We start from the raw sequence: 27,333 nt of genomic DNA on the forward strand, positions 1-27,333 counted from the left end.
CTTAATTTCATATTTTAAGTATCATCCCTTCCTGTTAAATTGGTCCTGTGCCCTCTATCTATGTATACCTGTAAACATATATACACACATTCACATATGTATTCATATGCCCATATATCCTCATATATAGACATATATATATATATATATATATTTCTCTTCCCTTGAACTATTTTCATACTGACAAAAGTTTCATCAGTTACCATTATTGTTTTTCTGTGTAGGAATGTTAATAGTTCAACTTTGATAAGTTCCTTATGATTTCTTTTCCCTTTACCTTCTCATGCTTCTCTTGCTTCTTGTATCTGAGCTATTCAACTCTGGTTTTTTCATCAAGAATGCTTGAAAGTGGGGCGGCCAGGTAGCACAGCAAGTAAGAGCACCAGCCCCAGTGTCGGGATGACCTGGGGATGAAATCTGGGCTCAGACACTTAGCACCCACCCAGAAACACCTGGCTGTGTAACCTTGAGCAAGTTACTTAACCCCAATTTCTTAGGGGTGGCCAGGTGGCTCAGCGAGTAAGAACACTGCTCCCAGAGTTGGGATGACCTGGGGATCAAATCCAGGCTCAGATACTTAGCACCACACCCAGAAATAACTGGCTGTGTAACCTTGAGCAAGTTTCTTAACCCCAATTGCTTAAAAAAAATAAAAAGAATGCTTGAAAGTCTTCTATTACACTGAATGACCATATTTTCCCCTGAAACATCATACTCAGTTTTGCTGGGTAGGTGATTCTAGGTTTTAATCCCAGCTCCTTTGACCTCCGGAATATCATATTCCAAGCCCTTTGATCCCTCAGTATAGAAGCTGCCAGATCCTGGGTTATCCTGATTGTGTTTCCACAATATTCAAACTTGTTCAGCCATTACCTAATTGAGGGCATCCCCTCAATTTCTAATTCTTTACCCACAAGAAAGAGCTGCTATAAATATTTTTCTATGTATAGGTCCTTTTCCTTTTTGTTTTCTTATCTCTTTTGGGATACAAAACTAGTCGTAGTATTGCTACATCAAAGGGTATGTGTGATTTTATAGCCCTTTGGCCATAATTCTGAATTGCTCTATAGAATGGTTTAATCATTTCACAACTCCAACAATAGTACATTAATGTCTCATTTTTCCCACATCCCTTTCAACATTTGTCATTTACCTTTTCTATCCTGTTAACCAACCTAATAGGTATGAGGTAGTACCTCAAAATTGTTTTAATTTGCATTTCTCTAATAGGTAGTGAGTTAGAATGTTTTTTCATATGGTTATAGATAGCTTTATTGAAAAGTGATTGTATCTTTTGATCATTTATCAATTGGGGAATGACTCTTATTTTTATAAATTAGACAGTTCTCTATTTGTTAGTCAAAGGAGGCCTTTAGCAGAGAAACTTGCTTCAAAATTTTTTTCACAGTTACCGTCACTAATTGTATTTCTCTCCATCCTATCTCCCTTGTCCCTGTTTATTTTATTCTCTCTCTCCTTTCACCCTGTCCCTCCTCAAAAGTCTTTTGCTTTTGACTACCGCTTTCTCCCATAAAGAATGCATGAAATTCCACTATCTCATTGAATATCCATTTTCCCCCTCATGGATTATACTTTTACTGGGTAGGAGATTCTTGGTTTTAATCCTAGTTCCTTTGACATCTGGAATATCATATTCTAAGCCCTCTGATCCTTTAATGCAGAAACTGCTAAATCTTGTGCTAACCTGAGTGTGGTTCCACAATACTTGAATTATTTTTTTCTGGCTGCTTGCAATATTTTCTCCTTGACCTCAGAACTCTGAAATTTGGCTATAATATTCCTGGGAGTTTTCCTTTTGGGATTTCTTTCAGGAGGTGGATTCTTTCAAGTTCTGTTTTACCTTCTGGCTCTAGAATATCAGGGCAGATTTCCTTGGTGATTTTTTTTTAAATTAAATTTTTTTCAAATCTAAATTAATCTTTTATTTATTTATTCTTAGTTTTCAACATTCATTTCCACAAGATTTTGAGTTAAAAATTTTCTCCCCATCTTTCCCCTACCCTCCCTCCAAAATTTTCTCCCCATCTTTCCCCTACCCTCCCTCCAAGATAGCAGGCTTACTGAATACCTCTTCCTCCATTCTGCCCTTATCCCCTGCCCCAACTTTCTAGTAGGGCAAGATAGATTTTTATACCCCAGGGCCTGTATATCTTATTTCCCAGTTGCATGTAAAAAAATTTTTTTTAACATTTCTTTTTAAAACTTTGATTTCCAGACTCTATCCCTTCTTCCCTCCTCACCCACCCCCACTGGGAAGACAAGCAGTTGAATATAAGTTGTACATGTGTAGCTACGCAAAATGTTTCCATAGTAGTTATATTGTGAAAGACTAACTATAGTCCCCTTCATCCTATCCCGCCCTTATTCTATTTTCTACTTTGACCCTGTTCCTTTTCAAAAGTGTTTGCTTCCAACTACTCTCTCCCCAATCTGCCCTCCCTTCTATAATCCCCTCTCTTATCCCCTTCCCCCCTACTTTCCTATAGGGTAAGATACCCAGTTGAATATGTATGTTATTCCTTCCGTAAGCCAAATTCAGTGAGAGTAAGGTTGACCCATTCCCTTTCACTTTCCTGATCTTCCTCTCCATTGTAACAGTTTTCTCTTACCTCTTTTATATGAGATAAAATTTACCCTATTCTGTCTCTCCCTTTCTCCTCCCAATAAATTCCTCTCTCACCTCTTAATTTTATTTTTTAGATACCATCCCTTCCTATTCAACTGATGCTGTGCCCTGTCTATGTATACATGTACATATACACACACACTCACATATGTATTCATACACACATATACCCTCCTATACATACATATATATATACATATATTTACATATATATTCCCTGCAACTATCCTCATACCGAGAAAAGTCTCATGAGTTACAATTATTGTTTTTCCATGTATAAATGTAAATAATTCAACTTTAATAAGTTCCTTATGATTTCTTTTTCCTGTTTACCTTCTCGTGCTTCTCGTATTTGAAAGTCTCATTTTCTGTTCAGCTCTGGTTTTTTCATCAAGAATACTTGAAGGCCCTCTGTTTCACTGAGTGACCATATTTTCCCCTGAAGCAATATACTCCATTTTGCTGGATAGGTGATTCTTGGTTTTGAGTTAGTCTGGTTTTTTTTTTTTTGCTTTTTTGCAGGGCAATTGGGGTTAAGTAATTTGCTCAAGGTCACACGGCTAGTTTTGTGTGTGTGTGTGTGTGTGTGTGTGTGTGTGTGTGTGTGTGTTAAGTGTCTGGGTCTGGATCCGAACTCAGGTTCTCCTGATTCTGGGGTCAGCCCTCTACTCACTGTGCCACCTAGCCACCCCCAGTCTATTTTTCAAGGTGTCATTTTCTTTAGTATTTTTTTGGGGTCTTCTTTAGCAGGCTGCTATTTGCTTTTCATGATTTTCTTGCATCATTCTCATTTCTCTTCCCGATTTTTCCTCCACTTCTCTTACTTGATTTTTAAAATCCTTCTTGAGCTCCTCCATGGCCTGTAACCAGTTCGTATTTTTCTTGGAAGCTTTTGATGCAGGAATTTTGACTTCTTCTCATTCCATGTTTTGATCGTTTTTGTCCCCAAAAAAGGATTCTATGGTCTGATTGCATTTCCTCTTCTTGCTCATCTTGCCAGCCAATTACTTGACTTTTGAGCTCTTTACCATGATAGAACTCTGCTTCCAGAAAGGAGAGAGCTGTGTCCCAAGTTGTTGGGGTTTTCTCAGTTGTCAGAGGTCTGAAGAGGGCACCTCTCTGCAGCCACCACAAGCTCTGACACACTGGAGTTCCTCACCCCAGGACCACCACCCAAGACTGCGACCCAGATCCAAGTAGGTCAAAGCAAGAGCAATTACCGTCTGAATGGTTGCTTGGTCTCCCGATGCTCCGCAGGCCAGGAGCTCTGGAGGCAGCCATGGGACAGCTGCTACAGCTGCCACACCTCTGCCACCTGACCTTTTACTTTCTCTTTGGTGTTTATGGGTTGAGAATTCTGGACATCACCACAGCTGCTGGTGATTCACTGTCCTGAAGTGTGCTCTGACCCGTCTGTGCTGCTGGTTTTGGCTACCCTGGGTCTGGGCCCAGGAGGCTCACATGGGACTACTCAGCCCCCAGCCTGGTGTGATAGACCCCTCCTGTCGGCCTGCCAGGCTGTCTTCAGTGAGAGATTTGTTTCTCTCTGTCACTTTGTGGGTTCTGTAGCTCTAAGATTTGTTTAGTCATATTTTACAGATATTAGAGGTGGTTGGTGTGGGAGCTTAAGCAAGTTCCTGCTTTTACTCTGCCATCTTGGCTCCACCCCTCCCTTGGTAATTTCTTGAAATATGATTTCTAGGCCCTTTTTTTGGTCATGGCTTTCAGGTAGTCCAATAATTTTTAAATTATCTCTCCTGGATCTATTTTCCAGGTCAGTGGTTTTTCCAATGAGATATTTCACATTGCTTTCTAATTTTTCATTTGTTTGGATCTGTTTTATAGTATCTTGATTTCTCATAAAGTCATTAGCTTCCATTTGCTCCAATCTAATTTTGAAGGAATTATTCTCTTCATCGTTTTCCATCTGGCCAATTCTGCTTTTTAAAGGCATTCTTCTCTGTATTGGCTTTTTAGACCTCTTTTGCCATTTAAGTTAGTCTACTTTTTAAGGTGTTATTTTCTTTGGTGTTTTGGGGGGTCTCCTTTACCAAGCAGTTGACTTGTTTCTCATGATTTTCTTGCATCACTCTCATTTCTCTTTCCAATTTTTTCCTCTACTTCTCTTTTTTGATTTTCAGAATCCTTTTTGAGCTCTTCCTTGACCTGAGACTAATATATATTTTTCTTAGAGGTTTTGTATTATAGGAGCTTTGACTTTGTTGTCTTCTTCTGAGAGTATATTTTGATTTTTCCTTGTCACCAAAGTAAGTTTCTATAATCTGAGTTTTTTTCCATTGTTAGCTCATTTTTCCAGCTTATTACTGACTTTTTAGCTCTTTGTTAAGGTTATGCTCTGCTTCCAAGGTAGATGAATTGTCCCAAGCTTCAGGGGTTTTGTGCAGCTGTTTTCAGAGACAATTCTAGGGCCCTGTAAGTTTTCAGTTCTTCCAAGGTGGTAGGATCTAGGGAGAGATATTTACTCCTCTCCTGGCCTGTGTTGTAGTCTGTGAGTGACCACAAGCACTCTTTTCTGCCCTGGAACTGTGAGGAGGGTTCCCTCTTCACTGCTACCACAATCTCTGTTACACAAAAACTCCTCAAATTTACATACATGGTAATGTAGCACCTGCCCACCCATAGCAATACTTCTCCGTAAACCCCACAGCCACCAGTCTGACCTAACAGATGAACACTACTCTGTCATCGTCCTTCCCCTTACCTCCCACCCTGACCTGACTTCATGGCAGGTTTTGGTCCATCAGTCTGGCTTTCCACAGAACTATATAGTTAATTCTGCAAGGCTCACTTAGATTTTAAAAAGTGGGACAGCTAGGTGGTGCAGTGGATAAAGTACCAGACCTGGAGTTAAGGAGACCTGAGTTGAAATCTAGCTGTGTGACCCTGGGTAAGTCACCTAAACTTTGCTTCATTTCCTCATCTGTAAAATGGGGATGATAATTGCAGTTACCTCCCAGGGTTATTGTGTGGATCAAGTGAGATAATTCTAAAGTCCTTAACATGGTGCCTGGCACATAATGAGCGCCATACAAATGTTAGATATTATTGTTAGTGCTTCAGTGAGCTGCTGCTTTTGGAAATGCCAATATTTAGTTTATATATAGTTTTTTCCTCAAGTTATGATAAGCCCTAGAAAACCTGATATGAGCAAGCAATGGGAAGAGCAGCTCTGGAACAAGCTGATCCTTTATTGAATTTTTTTTTTTTTTTGCTTTTTGGAGGGCAACTGGGGCTAAGTGATTGAACTTTTATAATACACTGAATAACAATTGGTTTAGAAATGAAAAACTTGCACCACACCCAGGAATAACTGGCCCTGTAACCTTGAGCAAGTTACTTAACCCTGATTGCTTTAAAAAAAAAATAAAGAAATGAAAAACTTGGGGGCGGCTAGGAGGTGCAGTGAATAGAGCACTGACCCTGGAGCCAGGAGGACCTGAGTTCAAATCCGACCTCAGACACTTAACACTTACTAGCTGTGTGACCTTGGGCAAGTCACTTAACGCCAATTGCCCTGCCCTCCCCCCTCCAAAAAAAAAAAGGAAATGAAAAACTCAGAAGTTAAAACTGAGCAACCAGGGTAGTAATGAGACCTAGAGCCATTCTGTGTGAGGGTTTATTGAAGAGGTTGGGTATATTTAGTCCTAGGGAAAGAGACAAGAGAAAACTTAGGGAGTAGAGTGTAATAGCTATCTTCAAGGTTGTCATGTGGAAGAAGAATTATACTTGTGAATGAATTTTAGGGGTGGAAGTTTTAGGGAGACAGGTTTTAGCCTCTATAATCTGGTCTGTGCAGAAATGAAAAAGAGCTGCCTTGGGGAGTCACACAGTCAAAGGTAGTGAGTGTCCCATCTCTGTAGGCTTTTAATAGAGACTAGATGGCCACGTGGCAAGGGCATGAGTCTGTGGCCTGCTGCATTAGTGTTATATGCTCTAGGAAAGTTTTATTATGCATAGGAAATTGATTATATTAAAAAATATAGGTGTAATTTTTTCCCATTCACGTTCATGGACACCTACAAAAAACCTACCCTCACTTTTGGGTGTCCATGGCCCCCATGTTAAGAATCCCTGTTCTAATGGAAGAGTGTAGTAAAACCTGTTCTACTGGAAGTGTTTGTGGCAGTTAGAGGTGCCATTGCCCCACTTCTCTTCTCACACTGGCCCATTTTTCCTTGCTTTGCTGCAGACCATCCTTCTCTCTTGAGTCTCCCCTCCCAACCCATGAACTATCTGCTTTTCGTAAAAAAATATGTTCCACATTAAGGTATTGGGAAACAACAGTAAATATATAACAACATAGCCCTGACTGTGAATCCTGCTGCCACTTTTGATAGAGTGGCAAATCAAGGTGTCTCAGATCTTCAGCAAAGGCAACTGTGCCCTGGCAGATCAGCTGCCTTATAGGGCAGGTGTCTTTACTCAGGTTTGGGCTATTAGCCTAATCATGATCTTGAATCCTTTCTTTAACTCCCAAGTCTTCACTGCCACCAGATCACCCAAGTTCCTAGAGGCCCAGGAGTGGGGACTCACATGTGGGCCTTTGACTGAATCCAAACTTCACAGAATCTTCATTTGTTTTGCAAAGTTTGGATTCAATCAGTGGGCCATACTTGAGGACCTGGAGGGCCACGTGGCCTCAAGGTCACAGGTTCTCTACCCCTGTTAGACTTTTCTCTTTCTCCAGTTCCACTTGTGAATCAACTTGAGGTTTAAGCAAGACTGTTTATCTACAGGAAGAGAACAAATTAATAATTTATACAGATTCACTTCCATAATTCAAGGATCTGTGATTTCTTTGGTGTGGGTACTTCCTCCATCTATCTAGATCATAACCCCTATGTGATTAAGAAGTTGTTAAAGCGGTTATTTGAGAGTTGGTACGGTTGAAAAACTTTTCACCTTGCTTCCAGTCTTGTGGTGGGCCTCTCTGAATTTAGCTTAGCTAATTCTCAGACAGCGCATACAGATTGTCATCAGGCTTGTGCTTGAAACTTTTCCAGCTTGGCAAGAGCTTGTGTTCCACTGGCATACCCTTAAAATACTCAGGATATTCTTTGCCCCACACTGAGGCATTAGAGTGGAATGTTAGTGGAAGTCATGTAGACATACAAGAGAATAGAGTTAGCAAAATATCGATACAATGACACATTGGGTAGCTCTTAATTTTCCTACATCTGTGCTAATTTCCCCTGGCCTGTCACATACAACATTAGCTATGTCCATCTTATCAGGACCTTGGAATAATAATAATAATAGCTATTTATATAGTGCCTCCTGTAAGCCCAGTCTGTTTCCTCTTCCTCTATCATCAACACACCCACCTGACAATTCCTTTAATTCCAGAATGCTGCCTATGTGCCTTGGCTTACTCAGCTTCATCTTCCCTAGATATAGCCAGTTGATGGGTTTTTAATCAGTACTATGCGTTCAGGTAATTGGAAATGATTCCTGCTACTAGCCTTAATTTTGTACTATGGCTCACACACATACTCATGGGACCACTATCTTTACCTAAAGTATGTGTCATACAAAAATTAATATAACCTCTTACCAGTATTATCTCCTAAAATTCATAAAGATATCCCAGTACTTGAATAGAGACACACTGAAAAATGTAGCAGGAGGAATCATTCTGGCATGCACTACATATGGTATAGAAAATGAATGCCCCCATATGTAAATGTCTTCCTAGGCCTCCCTAAATTGATAAAATGCTAAGTATCGAACATTTAGAACAGAGTCATGTGAATAGTAAGTGCTTTATGAGTATTTACTAAATTGAATTAGAGAGGGCCGAACAGTCAAAGAAAAATAGCAAAGGTATAAGATGTTCCATTGTGTTTTAGATGATGGTCTTATTCCTTATTTTTGCACAGGACCCATTACTGTTTCTTGTTGAGCTACAGGGAAGTCCCTCATTATATAGCTTTCATTCTCCCTGGGTCTAGAACTTGAAGCCTAGATTCTACTATAGCAGTTAGCAATATTCAGGAAGGAAAAGGTTAGAAGAAGGAACATTTCAGATTTCATAATGGTGAATTCTGCCCTTGAATCATTGACAAACATGACCTTGTTTTTTGTATTTGGTCTGGTGAACACACTTAGTTCAGTCCATTCAAATAGGCCATTAATGCCAAAGGAAACTGTCTTACACAAGAAAGAGGAGTTGCTTTCTTTAGTCTAAAAATTACCAGCCCGTTTCTTAGGAACACTGAGCACCAGGAAGGGAGATATGAAATGAGAAGAGTGTGAGTTATTGTTTTTTAGTGGCAAGAGATGGACAGCCTTGGGGCGGCTAGGTGGTGTAGTGAATAGAGCACCGACCCTGGAGTCAGGAGGACCCGAGTTCAAATGCAGCCTCAGACACTTCACAGAAAAACTAGCCATGTGACCTTGGGCTTAACCCCAATTGCCCTCCAAAAAGCAAAAAAAAAAAAAGAGAGAGAGAGAGAGACATGGACAGCCTGAATAAAGAAGTAACAGCGTAGTTATTTGATGTTTGAATGTTGAAGAACAGCATAAACTTCTCTGCAAATATGTGTGAATGATAATACAAAATAAATCATAAAAACTTGGGAAAGCCTTTTGAAATGGCGCTACAGCTATTCCCTTATATCCTTGCAGTAGAAGAGAGTTAAAAATCACTGCCCTATTAGAATTGGAAATGATAGATTACGATTTTGTATCTGGAGGAAAATGGCTTCAGGTCAAGCTTTCAAGGGCTGCCATTTGTGATTCCTGGAAGGCAGACAAGCGCCAATGACACACTATGAATTAGATATAGAGAAGTCATTTGTTACTGAAAATTTCACCTTTTTCTCCTTTCTGTCCTGTATCCCCACTCCCCTTTCAGATACAGCACAAAGAATCCTTCTTTGCAGTCCGAGACAGTCCATTATAAGAGAGGGGTGAGCCAGCAGTTCTCCCTTCCTTCCTTCAAGATTGATTTCTCAGAATGGAAAGATGATGAGGTAATTCTTTTGTCCACTTTTTCTGCTCTTCCCCAACAACATTGCTTGAATACCCTTCTGTTCATAAATATTAGGATTATTTATTCTGCATCTTAATGACTTGCTGTTGGAAAAAAAACACTTAGGACAACTGATAAGTTTTTTTCAGAGAAGGTGGATGAAGGATTGTGGAAAATGGTTAGTTGGGTTTTAGAGTGAATTAAGTGAGAATGGAAGAAAATGAAGTATGTTTTAGGAGGTAGAGAGGTACTGGTTTCTAGGATTGACTAGAACCATGGAAGAATGAAGCAATAACTTCTGTCTTTGGTGAGTTTACTTGTGGCACAGAGATTTGTTGTGGGTTGAGATTGAATCTCATTGTGATTACCTCTGCTCAGTTAAGGTCATTCAGTCTTCCAGATGTAAATACTATTGTTAGTTCTCCTAGTAATAATATACTGACTCATTCTAGTTAAACATCCATTGGGTTGATTTGTATATTAGGAAACCAGTTTGCTATTGTTTTATTATAAGACTGTACCTAGCGTATAAGGCAGAATACTCATTTTTGGTTATTTAGGACACTCCATTTCTGGTTATCAGTGTATTTAGAAATTAAATGAATTAACAGAAAGTTGCTTGGTGAGCATGGAGTCAGAGGGAAGCATAATGATTGGTTTTTAATGGAAGTTTGTCCAGCCCATGGTTACTATTGATTCATCCTTCCCTTCCACCAAGGTTCATCTTACTGATAATCTATACTTGTATATTTCCAAACTAGATGCTCCTCACTTTTGTATGACACTAGGTATGTACTGAAAAATTCTTTTCACTTTCAATTCTCTATTTTTTTAAAAATTGCATGATGAGCTGATTACTTATGTTAATTTTCAGTGCCATTCTGACATATGGGTTTATATTCAGTTGCTTAAGAGACAAATAAGGAGAAATAGAAAAAACATTGAATTCTGATTTAAAGGATCTGGGTTCAAATCTCTGATCATCTATTTACTATCTGTGTACCATGAGAAAGCACCAAGAACCACTTCTTAGGATCTCATTTTCCTCATCTGTACATTGGGGGTATTGGATTAGATGTTCTATAAGTGTACTTCCAGCTATAAATCCTTTGAATTGTCTTTGTACTATGCAAAGACGTTTACCTAGTTCCAGATAGCCACCTTACTTTAGGTTGTGTGGGTCATTGTCCACTTAACCTGTGGGCTTTTATAACGTGTATTACATATATGGTTCTCTACCCAGAGTATCTTTTAACCTAAGGGGGAGGTGATAAACATATTAACTTCAAAATATGCATCTTTAGACTAGAGAAGCACATCTTTCAAGAGAAAGGGTTTTAATAATATAGTTATAATTTTTGCTGACTAACAAAATAACTTTTCCTGTAATTATTCTTTGAGCTGTTCATTATTTAGGATAAAGTTATTTAATCCTCAATTTTTCAGTGGTCTTTTATTCAATATGGTTTTTACATTGTGATATATAAAAGATTTATTTTAAAAAGATGTATAAAAGTATTTCTGCTTTTCTACATTTGTGAAGTTTTTATGCCATATTATGGCATATGGTCAGTTTTTGTAAAGGTGCTATGTACACCTGAAAAATTTGTATACTCCTTTCTGTTCTTTTTCAGTTATCTCCAGAGGTCTGTCATAGCTGACTTTAAAAATTCTATTCAAGTCCTTCTATATTAAGGAGATTAACTGAGGTACCCCACTATTATAGTTTTGCTATATAAAATTATATATCAAATATAATTTATAGCTGCTACTAGGCAACTAAGGAGCACAATGGGTAGATCACTTGACTTGGAGTCAGGAAGACTTGAAGTCAAATCCTTACTCAGATACTTAGAAGCTGTGACCCTGGGCAAGATACTTAACCTCTGTTTGCCTCAGTTTCCTCATCTGTAAAATCGGGCAATAATAACACCTACCTCCCAGGGTTGTTGTAAGGCTCAAATGAGATATTTGTGAAGTACTTAATACAATGTCAGGAACACAGTAGATACTATATAAATGTTAGTTATTGTTGTTGTAATTTCCTTTTGGGCCAGTCTGTTAATTCCCTTTTCAATTCTTTCTTCCATAGTTCTCAATTCTTTTCCCAGTTTTCCCTCTAGTGATTTTATTTGATTTTTTTCAAGTCACTTTAAAAAAAGATCTTTCTTCATTTCTTCTAGGAATTCTAGTTGAACTTCTGCCCAAGCTTTGTTTTTCTTTGAGGTTTTGCTTGTAGATATTTTGGAATCATTCCCTTTTTTTGAAATTGTGTCATGAGTGTCCTTGTGACCCTGATAGTTTTTTATGGTGGGATTTTTTTTTGTTTGATCATTCTTCCAGCCTACTTCTTGATTTCAGTCTTTATATTGGGTCCAGGCTCTGTGCAGTTCTGGAAGGAACGTTTTAGTTTTTTTTCTTGGGTCCTTCTGCTGCTTTCTTAGGTTATTACATGTTGTCTTATTTCAGAATTTCAGGAACAGCTCAGACTGGGGATCTGCAAACTTTCAGTGTTTTCAAAGTACTCTGATTCATTATAAAGTTTGGTAACTATTCTCCTAGTCTGAACTTTGCAAGTTCCTGGCCTTTGTTGGAGTTTGAGCAGCACACCTGTGGTTTTGTTCCTGGTTGGAGTACCAATAGACCACCTCCCCCCCACCTCTGACTTAACCACTATCATCCAACTGCAAAATTCTGCAGATTCAGAGTAACAAAACTATAGACTTCCCTTTATTCTGGGATTACTGCCTTGGTTTTTCTCTTGAGGGTTTCCAACTAGGCTGAGGATTGGAACTCAGACCCTGCTGTGTTCCTGGGGTTAGAGCACACCACTGATGTTTGCTTTTGAACCTGCTTCTTGCTCAGCACTTAGCCAGGGACCTTTAACAGCTCCTCACCATTGAATAACCCAGGTTCTCTCCTTAGACTGCCCTGGATATGTACCCCAGAACTGGGTAGCAAGCAGCAGAGCTGCTAGTGGGCACCTGTTCCTTCACCCTGTCCTGGGTCCGTTCATGCTCTTGCTTTGTCTACAGCTTTGCCTCTCATTTAGTGCCTGTGCTGGAATGTTCTGTGGGCTGCTCCTAACTAGTTTCCATTCCCAGTAACCACAGACATCTCTGTGTCAGCCTGGGCTGGAGAAATGACTCACTGTGAATGTCTTCATGGCTATCACAGTCAGGACTAAATTGAGTGCATTTCAAGATCTTTGTGGAGGAGTTAGGAGGGGCGGGGAGGTTGGCTGTACTTTCCCTGTTCCTCTGCCATCTTGGCCCCGCCTCCTCCAATCCATTCTGTACAATACTGCCAGAACAGTCTTCTTAAACTAAAATGACCTTTTTATCATGGCATTTCCTTGTTCAAAAGCTTTAAAATAAAGATTGGCTTCCCATTTTTTTTATAGGATAAAAAAGGATAAACTCCATGGTATTCATTTAATTCATTCAATATATATTCAACAAGAACTTAGTAAACCCTTATTATATTCTAGTTACTGTGTTAGGTTCTTGACATAAAGATGCAAAAGCCAAACAGTCTCTGGTCTCAAGAAGCTCACGTTCTGTTGGGAATCAACATGTACATAAAAATAAAATACAAAGTAAAGCTTAGGGGTGCAGATGGGGGAGCATTGGTAACTGAGGGACTCAAGTAGGTCACAAGGCCTATCAATAACAGGTGACACTTGAAGTGAGTCTTGAAAGAAGCCAAAGATTCTAAGAGAGGGAGGTGAAAAGGGAAAGTATTAACAGCTGTGTAAGGTGGCATGAAGACAAGGGATGGGATGTCGTGTGCAGGTGGTAGGCTGGTAGTCTGGTTTGGCAGGAATATAGAGTACATGGAAGGGACATACTCAGGCTTGAAATAATAGATTAAAGTTGGATTTTTGAAAGGCTTTATGTCAAACAGAAGGCTGCATTTTATCCTAGAGGCAATAGGGAAACATTTATGTAGCACTTCATGGTTTTAGATTGTTTTGCATATATTATCTCATTTGATTCTAATGTAATCCTGTGAGGTTAGTAATAGAGATATGATCATACCCATTTTGCAGATAACAAAGCAGGTAAAGAGACTGGAATGGATCTACACAAAGTCACAGAGATAATCCAAATGTACCCTTGTGGTGCCTTGTTTTTGGGAAGATGCTGCTTTATGATTCACTTGATATTGTTAGAAGCTAGTGATTGCATTTATTCAAGAATCTTTTATGACTTTAACAATCATGTGACAGAAACTTCATTGGAGGAGAGCCACGTATGTATCATACTGCTCAGCAGATGATGCTTTTTTTATGATCAACGGACAAAAGCAGTAGGATGAATATACACCTTTCGATCAATTACATATTAAAGAAGTATATGGTTACTAGTTAGTGATCCCTTCTTGGTCATATTTTTTAGACTAATAAATATCACTCTTCCAGATATTTTGAAAATCAGTTTCCCAGTGCTTTTAAAATTGTGTCACATCTAGCACAGATTGTTTTTTAAATGTATAATTGGTCTACTCAACCTACTTTGCCTAGCTTTATTTTCCTTTAAATATTCGATATTGGTGCATTTTGTCATTGTATCACAACCATTTCTGGGGTAAAAACCACCCCCTCCTATTGAATGGTATCTTATAACAAACAATTAAGCACAGGGATTGCATCTGACATTGCATATAACACTGTTCTGGTATTCTCCTATCTCTCTCCCAGAAGGAGAGTAGTATTTTTCATTATCTAATCTCTAATGCCATCATTATCTTTTTTTAAGTAATCAGGTTGCCTTACAACCTCATATATTCAATAAGGCAGCAAAAATATTTTCTTTACATGTAAAGACTATTTTTAATATTCATTAAAAAAAAAATTTGAGTTCCAGATTTTCTCTCTCCTCTCACCCCCACCACCCCACTGAGATGGTAAGCAATTTGCTATAGGTTAGACATGTTCAATCAAATTATTATCCTTTTTAAAAGTCTCCATAAATATGTACATTTCCATATACAAAGAAAAAAATGAGAGCTTGGGTAAGAAACTGTAAATTTCTGTAATGTGCAGCTTGGTTTTTAAGTATGTTAAATTTCACACAGTAGTACCAGCACTTCTCTAGCTGTCTGTCCCCTTCTGAACTTCTTTCTTCTCATTCCTGTGTATCTTTAAATGTCTCATTGATACTTTTTTCTTTCTCATTTTTTGGATCACTGTCCCTACCATATCCCTTATACCCATATCACAGTTCACCCTCACCCTGCCACCCCCTCCACTCCTACGCTCCCACTCCACAAATAAAAGCTCTCCTTTTTAACAAATGGGTACAGTCAGGCAGTCAATGTGCATTTATTAAGTGCTTACAATGTGCCAAGCACTGCACTTTCTGCACTTTTGGTGACACCAAAAGATGCAAAAGATACTCCTTGCTCTCAAAAAGCTTACAGTCTAACGAGGGAAACAACATGGAAACAGCTGTATACATACAAGATATAAACAAGATAAATTGGAAGACACTAGCCTTAAGGGGGATAAAAAAAAGTTTTCTTACAGAAGATGGGATTTTAATTCAGTCTTTAAGGCAGAGATGAGAAAGGAGAGAATTCTAGTTATGGGGAACAGCCTGAAAAATGCAGTTGGAATATTGTGTGTCCTTGTGCGAGGTATCATTGGATTACACAATGCTAGTGGGCAAATAAGGTATAAGAATACTGGAAAGGTAGGAGAGGATTTTGAAGAATTTTGAATCCAAACAGGATATTTTATTTGATCCTGAACCATGGGAGCAGATTGAATAGGGGGCATTGCAGAGGTCACTTTGGGAAGATCAATTTGACAGATGGAGAATGTATTGTAGTAGAGGGAGACTTATGGCAGACAGATCAGCCAGTGGGCTATCGTAGTAGCCTAGGTGTGAGGTGATGAGGTACTGTACCAAGGTACCAGGGTGGTGGCAGTGTCAGAGGAGAGAAGGCAGCTCATATGCAAGAGATGTTACAGAGGGAAAATTGACAGGGCTTGGCAGTAGGGGGTGTGGGGAGTGAAAGCAAGGAGTTGAGGGTACCACCTAGGTTGTGAGCCTGAAGAACTGAAAGTCTTGTGGTGCCCAACATAATTCTCTATGCATTTTTAATATAAATTCTACCCTATTTCTCTGAATTCCACATATTTGTCATGGCTTACTGATGATAATATTCCATTATGTTCATATGCCCCGGTTTTTTCAGCTATTCCCTAATTAATGAGTACCCAGCCTGTTTACAATTCTTTGCTGTCACAAAGTGTGATATTGTGAATTCTTGGCATATATTATCGGACCTTTGTTTCTGCTCTCACTTCTTTGGAGCATATTCTTAGTATTGTAGTCTCTGGGTCAGAGAGTTAGTTTCATTTTCTTAGATGCCATTTTTATCTCCTCATTCAATACATTGGGGAATGTGGTGCTAAAGTCCAAATGTGGTAGTTCCACTGACATTTATGATGCAAATATATTGTTGTAGAAATGCTGATAGAGCACTGGCCCTGGAGTTGGGAGGACCTGAGTTCAAATTCAACCTCAGATACTCGACACAATTTATTAGCTGTGTGACCTTGGGCAAGTCACTTAACCCCAATCGTCTTGCCTTCCCTCCCTTAAAAAAAAAAAAGTAAACAAGAACTGCTGGGCAATTGGCAGCGTTTTCATATTTGTTCTCTCAGGTTCTTCTATGACAACTCTTGGGTAATCCGGCTGAGATCTCAGACCAAGCTTTCTGTTAATTTGTTTTCCCTTCCTCTCCTCTTCATTTATGAGGCAGTACTGCTCGTAATGTTTTACCATCCTCCTCATTAGTGTTTGTATTCCAGATTGGTTATCACTTTTGGCTGCTACATCTTTCCATTTGGCAAGTAGATTGGATGTTTGCTGTCTGAGGTGGTTTCCGGACTTTTTTTTTTTAACCTTGTTTACATGGTGATTGTTATATGTTAATTAAACTTCCGTGGGAAATGGTCATCGATATTCTCATCTTTCCTCTTATCAGTTCAACTTAGTGGCATCAGTAGCTTGTTTGAATATATCAAGTTGTATTGACATATTGCTGTGTTCTCATTGCTTACAGTGTTTTCTTTGTGCCTTTATCCTTTTTTCTATTACGATACTGGTTTTGACCTTTGCTCTAAGGAGTCGGTAGTGTGACTGCACACGGACTGCTGAGTCAGAGTGACCCCCACGTTAGTTTTTTCCTGCTTGTTGAGGTAGCTCATTTCACTTTTGGTGATGTTTGGTGCTTGTCTTGTCCAATATTTTCTGATTCTTTTCTGGATGACAATAATAATAAATGACATTTATGTAGTGCTATAAAGTACTTTACATACATTATCGCATGCGAGCCTTTAAACAAGCCTGTGAGGTAAGTACTTTAGGTATTTTTATCTCCATTTTATACAGGAGGAAACAGAATTTAAGTAATTTACCCATAGTCACATGACTATTAAGTATCATAGGGTGATTTCTTAACTTCTAGTCCAGTACTGTGTCCACTATATAATGCTCTTGATATATAGGTAAGAGGCTTTGAAATGGGCTATATGCCATTGGCTTCTTTAACTTCTTAGCCTACAGTTATATTTTCTGACTTTTTTTTCACTGTTGTCTCCAGTGACCACATTTACATCGAAGTCACCAAACTCTGTGTTGATTTTGTTTGGAGCCTCTTGTCGTATTCTTCATAAGATTTCTGCTCATCCTTATCTTCTGCCATCCTCTACAACAGATGCTAAAGCATAAACTGCAATTATTTTCAAGTTAGTTTTTTGCATATGCTGAATATGAAGACTGCAGTACCAAATGGCTAAGTGTCCTATGAAATGATGTTTCTTATTTCTTAACTTCCTTCTTCTCAAAGGAGAACCTTTAAGCCTTCCTTCCACTTAGCTGTACCTTTCTTACATCTTTCTGTTTTATTTATAACAGGAATGACTATGTTTATATTCCTATATTGACTCACTAGTTGCTGGACAAGAGTCTCACATTTAGACCACTAGTAGTTAAGTTAATTTTATAGGTGCTCTAAAAACAGTGCTGCTTTATACCCCTGCCTCATTTTCTGCCACTATTGACAGCATTGCTCTGGAAGAATGGGTCTGTCTACATAATATTGAGTGGGATTTTATGGTATTTTTCTTTATTCTTTGGGTTTTCTTGGCTGAACAGTTCATCCCCTTATGGTCAATTTGTTACCAAAACCATTGTCAAAATTTGGCCACATATAGTAGAACCTGCAAGAGCTTGAGATCTTCTGGTATAGGCTTTGAGAACCCAGGGTCATTTGCATTCCATGATGAGACATTGGACTTTAATTTGAAATTGTCTTCACCCCCTTCCTTCTTACCGCTAAGCTTTTCAGTAGCTCCTGTTAAAGGTTAAAGGTTGAAGATAGCTCTACGGTAAAATCTGAACATTATTGGTGTATTATAGTGAAAGCCTTGGAAATCAGCTATTTCTTGTGATAAATGAATACTCTGTCTTTGGTTCACTCCATTTGGTCTCTTCCCGGGACCACTGAAAAGCCTTGCTCTATGGAAGTTGGTGGCAGGATAAAATTTTTGGTGTGGAGCAGTCTTTTGTGGGTAACCAGCTGATTATGAAAATCGGCTCCCCAGAGTTTCCTTAACTTTCATGATCTCTTCTGGCTTTCTCATATTTCCTGTCCTCCAGACCCAAGAGGGCATCACATAAACAGAGAATCTGAAAAGTGATTCATTGAAAGAGAGTCTATTCCAGGAAAAAGAAGACTATGGGCTTTTTTTTTTTTAAGGGAGGGTAGGAGTTAGGGAGAGGCAGACTGCAGAAAAGGCAGTTGTCAGATGGAAGAGGGCCAGGGATGATCAGAGTAATACATTGCATTTGTGCAGCTCTTGATGCTTTCCAGAGACTTTCTTAGCCAGCATATAATTTGATCCTCACAATAGCTTTGTGATATAGGCAGGGCAGAGATTATTGGCATCATTTAGAGCTCATATTGTAAGAGCATACACAGATTAATGGTAGGGCCAGAACCCAGTCTTTTGACTTAGTCATGAGTGGATGACTTTAGTGGGCACAGGCAAAGCATTATGGGATTTTGAGTGAGAAGGAACCTTAGAGATTATCTAGTCCAACTCCTTCATTGGACAGATGAGGAAACTGAGGACCCAAAAGTGATTAAATTGCCCCAAAGATGGGCTTACCCTAAGACTTGAACCCAGGTTTTCTTACTCCAAATCTCATATTCATTTCAGAAACACAGATTGGAGGAGGGGAGCCACAATGGATGTCCATTTTCTCTGCTCCTTTCTTTATCATGTACTAAATTGCTTTAGATTTGAGTAGTATATGTCTGTGCCAGACTAATGAAAGCTTTGAGCTGAGTTTTTCTATTCTTTATATTTTATCAAAAGCTCTCAAGAGATTTTTTTGTTCTCACTATTCCCTGCCCTCTTTACCCCCCAAGTGTATGAATATTGATTGATCTTACTAATTACCTTCCTAAAGTTACTGCTCTTCTAAAGGCTTGATTCAGTGTGTTAATTGCTCAGATATGTGCCCTTTAAATGCTATGTAATTAAGTTCAGGAAGCTGAAGTTAATGTGATGTTAGATTACTCATTTAGATGCCAGAGTCAGGACAAGTGAAAGTGAAGGTTCCACTAGTGAACTCGCCTACACTGCCTAAATTTCCAGTTACTGGTAGTTTGAGTGCTGGAATGAGATCTCCTAATGTAGCTTGTTACCATAGTGCCTGACTTTTGCTTTTTGCAGAACCAGTTTGCAAGTTAAGGCTTTACCTGTATGTTTTTCTTTGTCTACATATTTGTATACACACACACACACAGTCTCAGAAACACTATATGTTTCTTACTGTGTATTTTAATATGTATAGTCATATTTTTCATATTTCCACTCCTACCTTAGATTGCTCTTTTTCTGACTTCTCTTTGTCTGGTGTTCTTGCTTAGATTTTTGATTTGCATATTTTGGTGTACTGTATTCCATCTGTTGACTACCTGTTATTTAAAGAGGTTTTTACTTTTACTGTTCCTAAAATGACTTTCCACCTTACAAGAAGAGCACATTAAGTCTTGATATTCTAAGATTTGTTAAAATTTTTGCAAGTTTTCTTATATTTCTGTAAGTCCTGAGTACAGTTTGGTAAGCTAATTCCCAGATATCTTATGAATTTTGTATTTACTTTGAATGGAATTTCTCATACTATAAGTTATGCTTATTTTTGTTAATACAGCATAGAAATGCTGTGGAGTTATTTTGAATCCTTCTACTTTATTAGTGGCATTAATTACCTTATTTAGTTTCTTTGTTGATTCCTTGGATTCTTCTGTAGAGAAGGCTAATGCTTTCTTTTCCATTGTTTATGCCTTTAATTTTGTCATATTATTGTTATAGCTAACATTTCTAGAATTGTCAAAGAGTACCAGGGACAAGGGGCATTCTAGTGAGCTTATCAGGTCTGGTAGACTTAATTGTCATCTTTAAACAGAAGACTCCCAGATCTGTTATTCAGCTCCCATCTGTCTCCTGAGCTTTAGTCCAGTATTACCACCTGCTTATTAGACATTTCAAATCGGATGTTCCATAGGTACCTTAAACTCAGCATGCATGTCCAAAATAAAATTCATTGCCCTTCCCTACAAACTCACCCCTTTTCCAGACTTCCATATTTCTGTAATAAATACCCCCAAGTTCACCAACCTTGGCATCCTCCTCGACTCACTCCATGTCAGGCCAGTTGCACAATTACTCTTGCATCCATCCACCGCCTTCTCTCTACCTACATAGTCACCAACTGGTTCAAGCCACCTTCATAACCTCTTTCCTGGACTTAAAATACTCTCCTTATCAGCATGCTGGCCTCAGGTTTCTTGTTACTTTACTCCATCCTTCACACAGCTGCCATAGTTATTTTCCTAAAGCACTGGTTTGACCATGTCACTCTCCTCAGTAAGCTTCAGTAGCTCCCTGTTATTTCTAAACTCAAACATAAACTCCTGTTTGGCATTTCAAGCTCTTTGTAGCCCATCCCCAACCTACTTTTCCAGCATTATTACACATTATTTCTCTTCACACCCACTAGGTTCAGATGAAACTGACCTTCTCAATGTCCCTCCAGTACAACTCTCCATTTCCCATCTCTGTGTCTTTCCAAGAGATGCCCTGATAAAAGATAAACTCCTTTAGGGGAAGGCGTATTTCATTTCTCTTTGTATTCCTAGCACTTACTTAGTGCAATTCCTGGCACATAGTAGATACTTAATAAATGTTTGTTCAATGACTGATACAGTCATTGAAGGTCTAACCAGTAACTAATGTAGCACTTCCTTATTTAGCATGTGCTTTTGTATATGATATCCACTAATGACTTTGTTTTAACCTTACAGTTACTTTTTTTAGATACAGTAATCTTAGGATAGAGAGACTATGTTCCCCATATCCAGTCCGCAGTGCCTATTGTAAGAATCTAATAAAATGGTCATTTGTCTTGATACCTTAGAGAATTATCTGGGGTTTTGTGTTATTGATGTTAATAGAGAGCAGATTCCTTATTTGATTTGTGTTTCAGAGGTTGTGATAAGAAATAAAATGGAAATCTTATGTATGTTAAATAGTCCTATTGCCTTCCTGAACTTTAATTATAAGAAAGAATCAAAGCAGCTCAGTTAACCCATTGCTTTTACTCACTTCCCTCTTGAGCAGTACATTCACCCTTCTTGTTTTTCCTTCTCCCTTTAAAATAATGCCAAACTTTCGTTTAGTTTGGCTAATCTCCCTACTGAATGGAATGAATCTTGACATGTTTCTCTTTCTTTTCACCTCTAGTTGAACTTTGATCTGGACCGGGGTATATTCCCAGTAGTGATCCAGGCTGTTGTAGATGAAGGAGATGGTAAGGAATACTTTTAAAAATTCACTTCTCCCTTAAATGAGTTTCTTTCTAAATGTAAACCCCTCAGGAAAGAATTTGCTGCTTCATTGATAACTTTTATCCCCAAAGGAATCAAAGTGAATTTTATAAGCCTCTTTTTGTTATTTTTTGCATTAGAGTTGTATGTTTTTCTAAAAACTAGTTGGGATAAATAGATTTACAGCTTGAAGTTTTGAACTACATTTACCAGGCAACCATAGATAAAGAAGAGGCAACGTGATCAAGAAACTTGTCCGGGGTAGATAGCATGCTGGACATGCAGTTAGGAAGACCTGAGTTCAAGTCCTAAGTCTGATGCCTTGTGATTGTAGGCAAATCACTTAATCTCTTAGTGTCCCAAGTAATTCTCCAGGATTGTGACCAGCTTGTGCTGATCTGCCTTAGTAGAAGAAGTTTCTATACAGAAAGGTTCTTATGCTGATGAAATCACATATCCAGACCAAAAAGACCCAAAATTCCAGACAACATTGTTCCCTTTGGACATTGGTTCATATCAGCTTTTTTTCTTTTGATCATTATTTTTTAGGATATTACTGCCTTGTGGATAGAAATCTGAAACAGAGGCAGCAGTAATTCCCCTAAACCTTAGGCTGAGAATCTTGAACCCAGTTTAACAGCCCAAGGTAGTACCATCGCCAGCTCTTGTGAATGATATTTGAGAAACTACCTCTAGGCTGAATCCGAGGATCCCATATTCCCAAACTCCCAGAGTAACAGTCATGTATCAGCAGGACCTGCCAAAAATATCCCTTCATGAGCAGAATGAGGTAACAGATGTAGTGTCAGCCATGGGCAGTAATGTGTCAGCAGCCTTGGAGGATGGGTGAGGTTTGGTCATTGGAGAGGGACCAGTAAAACACTCTGGGGGAAGGGGGCCCAAACCATGCCAGACCCACAACAGACTCAGCTCCTGGTCTTAGAACTTGGAAAGTGACAAAGCTTAAAAGATGAGGGTGTGGAGAGTGGGAAAGATGGAAGAACAGCTTCTTATGCAATGGGAAGCTAATCTGGTGCTTGTCCTATTCCTGGATAGGAGAATTGGACTTATGCCAACTATGACTTCTCTCTTTTTCCTCCTGGTAGTTGTGGAAGTTACTGGTCATGCCCATGTGCTATTAGCTGCTTTTGAGAAGGTAAGTATAGTCCCATTAACCTTATATTTCCATTGCCTGGGGTTCTGTCAGCATATGTATGTAGTAGGCATTGTGCAGAATTCAAAGAGTGACCTTTGGTTAAATTCAGAGACAAGTCTGGAGTAGGTGGGCCTGGGGTGAGAGGATAGGCAGCTGTGTTAATCAGTAAGCATTTATTAAGCTCCCGTCATGGGCTAGGCATTGAGTAGACACTAGGGAAACAAAGGCAAAAGTGATAAAGTCTGCCTTCAAGGAGCTTATATAGGGGAAGACAGCATGTACACAGGTAATTTCGGGAGAGGAAGGGGAGGCACTAGAAGCTGGTGATGTTGGGAAAAGCCTAATATGGTAGGAGGGGGTATTTGAGCTAAGCTTTGAAGGAAACTATGAATTTTAAAAGGGTGGAAGTGAGAAGCTGCATTCCAGGTGTGATGGAATGTTATGTGAAGTACAGTAAGAAAGCCCAGATAGCATGTAAAAGGGTAGTGATATATAACAAAGCTGGAAAGGTAGGTTGGATCCTTGCTGTAAAGAACTTGGAAAACGAAATAGGAGAGTTTCTGTTTGACCTTAAAGGCATTAGGCAGCCACTAGCCTTTATTGAGTGGGAGAGTGATATGGAAATAAGGAAAATAACTTTGGCTGCTCTGTGGAGAATGGATTGGAGAAGGGAGAGGCCTGAGGCATGGACACCAGTTTGGTGACTGATATGGTAGTCAAAGCAAGAGATGATGCGGGCCTAAAGTAGAGCACTAACCATGAGGTGGGTAGAAGGGGATGGATTTGAAAGATTTTAGAGATAATTATAAGGACCTGACAGCTGATTGGATGTGTGAGGCAAAGGAGAATGAGAAGTCAAGGATGATCCTCAGGTTGCAAATGGCAGTGGTGCCCTATCAGAAATAGGGGAATTCAGCAAGGACTTAGCTTGGGCAAAAATATAACAAGTTCTGTTTTGGATCTGTAGTCTACGCATATAGACTACCCTACAGGAATTTAAAACTTAAGGTCACATGAATGGGATCATGGAGCCAAACAAAAACATGACAGCAGGCCAGGAAGTGTTTGCATTTTGTGTATTATACATGTGGGAAGCTAGAGAAAGGGAGAAAATTCAGGTAAGTATTTATATAATTAGAAGAGAAATTTATGGAAAGTCATCTTCTGAATTTCATGACTGAACTGAGCGTGGTGAAGGGAATATAGTCAGCTATTTGTCGTCCATTTCAAAAGGCTTTGCAGGGGCGGCCAGGTAGCACAGCGAGTAAGAGCACCGGCTCCAGTGTCGGGATGACCTGGGCATCGAATTCCAGGCTCAGACACTTAGCACCCACCCAGAAACACCTGGCCATGTAACCTTGAGCAAGTTACTTAACCCCAGTTGCTTAGGGGCGGCCAGGTGGCTCAGCGAGTAAGAGCACCAGTTCCAGTGTCGGGATGACCTGGGGATCATATCTGGGCTCAGATACTTAGCACCACACCCAGAAATAACTGGCCGTGTAACCTTAACAAGTTACTTAACTCCGACTGCTTAAAATTAAAAAAAAAAAAAGGCTTTGCAGAAGAAGTAGATTTTTAGAAGCTGTCTGAATGATAAAGAAAAAAGATACTGCTTAGTATGTTGCAGGTAGGAATGGCATGTGGTCCTGCTTTGGAGAAGGCTCAAAGGCATTATTCTTCTTGCAGAGACAATAAGCCAGTCTAAATTGGTAAGAAAGTTGTTTACAGAATGTATTTGAAAAGGAATGTAGTTTTGTTAGTTTTAAGTACTATGTATGCATAAGTATTTGCAATGACACATTATTTCTACCTTAACTTGGAAAACATTGTGTTCCTACAGTTCCAGTCCCTTCCTGAATTGTGTTTGCTATATTGCTAGGGATCCCTTTTGTAGTTTGGCTTTGCTAATGGCAAATGCCCCCATTATGCAAGTCAGGTGCTTTTGAGAAAGTTGTAGTTGCTTGGTAACAGGGATTGAATTGCCAGGCATTGTAGGTCATTTTCCATCCATTATTTCACATCCACTTATTAAGCAAACACAAAACCTGGATAGGTACCTTTCTTTGCTGTGACCCTTCTAAGAACTCTATGATGGGCTCCCTGTGTGTTTTAAAATGGGGTACTTAAATTATTCTCAGTATAACGTAGTACTAAGACCTTATACTTGTTTTGTGCTTTCACATACACTTATCTCGTGTTGATCTTTTTAACTGCCTTATGTGGAAAGCAAGAAATATATTATTATATACATTTTATAGATGAAGAAATAGAATTAAAGATATTAAGTATTTTTGCCCATGGTTATAACTTGGACAGAATTATTATTAGAAGCCAGGCCTTCTGCAACTAGGCCAATGTGTTTTCCCTTATAGTAAACTGCATTGCTTTTTTCATTATTGTAGTGGGAATAGATTTTTTGTGTGTATATCATACATTGTTACCTTTTCTCCCTGTGAAAGGAGGATGAAGGCTTTACAAGACATGTGCCTGGGGTCAAGAGGTTTTCATTGTAGTTCAGTTGTGTCCGACTCTTTGTCATGGACCATACTATCCATGGGGTTTTCTTGTCCAAGATACTGGAGTGGTTTACCATTTCCTTCTCCAGTGGATTAAGGCAATCAGAGACTTAAGTTGCTTGCCCAGGGTAACACAGCTAGTAAGTGTTTGAGGCTGGAGTTGAACTCAGGTCTTGGTGACCCCAGGCCTAGCATTCTGTTCACTGAGCCATCTAGCTGATTCAAGAGGTTTAGTCTTTGGTAAAGTAAATCCCTGATGTAGGGATAGAATCTCAGCCTCCTTTACTGGGTTCACCATCGGAGTTGGAAGGGCAAATGATAAATATTTACACTTCCATATTACTTATCATGATAGATGAAATACTTCTGACCTTCTCAAGATTTCCATATTGTTTTAAAACACAGTGTGACGTTATTTTAATTTCAGAGTCTGGTATTGAGAGTCCAGTAGCCTTTACTAAGCTCTTAAGTACAGGGCCTAAATTAACTCTGCAGAAATAATTGGAGATTTCGCAGAATTAGTAAGTACCTTGCCTTGTCCTTAACCCAAATAAAACCTCTGCTTTGCTGGTACTTCCAAAAACAGCCTAACCTCTATTCAGCTTTACTCAGAAATTTCCTTATGTTTTTAAGTGTCTTTCAGTTGTGTCCCCAGCTAGATTGCAAGTTCCTTAAGAGTTAACAGCTAGGCCTTCACATTTTGTCTTCCACAGAGCTTAACACAGTGCCCTTTTACACAAGTAGTCATTCAATGTCGTGGACCCAGGGACCATTCTTGGTGAATCAGAGAAAAGGCCAAGGATCCTTCTCAGTCATCTAGGGGAAAAAGGGAAAAGATTTGGTCCCTTTTCTAAAAATTCCCCCAGAAAACCATCACTAAAAAAATGACCATAGTTGACCTAGAGTATATTAGTTTGTCCATTTATAGATCTTTTTTCCCTTACAGCATGTTGACGGCAGCTTCTCTGTGAAACCGTTAAAACAGAAGCAGATTGTAAGTGTGTTATCTTTTTAATTTAAAATTTTTAAATTTTGTAAATATATTTGATGAAAAAAATAACAGTCCATATTTACTAATGCTCTTGGGCCCAATAGTATCTTTTTTTGGCCTAAATTTCTATAGTGAGTTTACCTTAAATGTCCATAAAAGGAGATGGAGGGCACCAGTTCCTCTTCCATTATTGTTCCTATGATAGAGGCTCACAAATACAAAACTACGAATCACAGATATCATAATGTTGCTCACCACAGACATGTTGCAATTGAGAGTAGAAAAGATGAAACAGTGTGGAAGAAATAGGTTGCACAATCCCAGTCAAATGGACAAATCCAGCATATTCCAGAGGAAGCTGGACAGTCATCTTTACTAAAGTCAGCAGTTCCTATGGAACTGGCTCTGTTCTTCGAAGACTGAAGCTGTGTTTTCTGTCAGTTCTCTGGCAGGTTCCCCTACCTTGTCTCAGGAGGTTTTCCCTTAGGTCAGGAGGACCATCACGAAACAAGCTCTTTCTGGCACTGGCCAGCTTCAGTGGTCCAAGAAAGAGTTCATTTAAGTTGAGCCACCTTTGATTCACATACTTAAGTTTTCATAAATTCAGATGCCATTGAAAAGTGATTTTAACAAAATTGGTACTCTTAATAAAGTAAGCTGGACCAGAACAACTATGACTGCAGCAATATAAATGGAAAGATTACTGAAAATAAACCCAAGTCTGAATTTAATGAAACTAACCTGTTTCTTCTTCACAGAGAGGTGGGGGACTTTTATGGCAGAATGTTATTGTCAGATGCAGTCACTGTGTAGAATGTTTTTGCTTAACTCTTTTTCTTTGCTATAAGCAGGATTCAATTTAGGTGGTGAGGAAAAGTGAGGAGGGAAGTATTTCCAGAAGTCATTGTGATATAAAAATAAGATATATCTATAAAATGTATTTTTTAAAAATTATTTGTTTAGAAAGGAGCAGGATCTGTGATTTCACAGCTAGAGGCAACTTCTCAGGAGGAAACTTCCTCTACTAATATATATCAGCAGCTTTATAAATTCTAATTTCAGATAGTTGCCTGGGATGAATCACAGCCTCAGATTCTTAGAATCAGAGATAAGACT

The 27,333-nt window shown here is 38.9% G+C and overlaps 1 protein-coding gene across 4 annotated transcripts in view; it reads left to right on the forward strand.

Moving 5' to 3' along the window:
• Positions 1-27,333, forward strand: part of MGRN1 (mahogunin ring finger 1) — a 131,112-nt gene that overhangs the window by 55,816 nt on the left and 47,963 nt on the right. For all 4 annotated transcript variants that reach the window (XM_069089487.1, XM_069089495.1, XM_069089504.1 and 1 more), the window contains exons 5-8: positions 9,525-9,642; positions 21,472-21,538; positions 22,661-22,710; positions 26,173-26,220. In XM_069089487.1, coding sequence (XP_068945588.1) covers positions 9,525-9,642; positions 21,472-21,538; positions 22,661-22,710; positions 26,173-26,220 — 283 coding nt within the window. The remainder of the gene's footprint in view (positions 1-9,524; positions 9,643-21,471; positions 21,539-22,660; positions 22,711-26,172; positions 26,221-27,333) is intronic.

The sequence above is a fragment of the Petaurus breviceps genome, unplaced genomic scaffold, assembly GCF_028583685.1.
Source record: "Petaurus breviceps papuanus isolate PSGF00001 unplaced genomic scaffold, PetGlider_PUasm1.0 120, whole genome shotgun sequence".
Taxonomy (NCBI): Eukaryota; Metazoa; Chordata; class Mammalia; order Diprotodontia; family Petauridae; genus Petaurus; species Petaurus breviceps.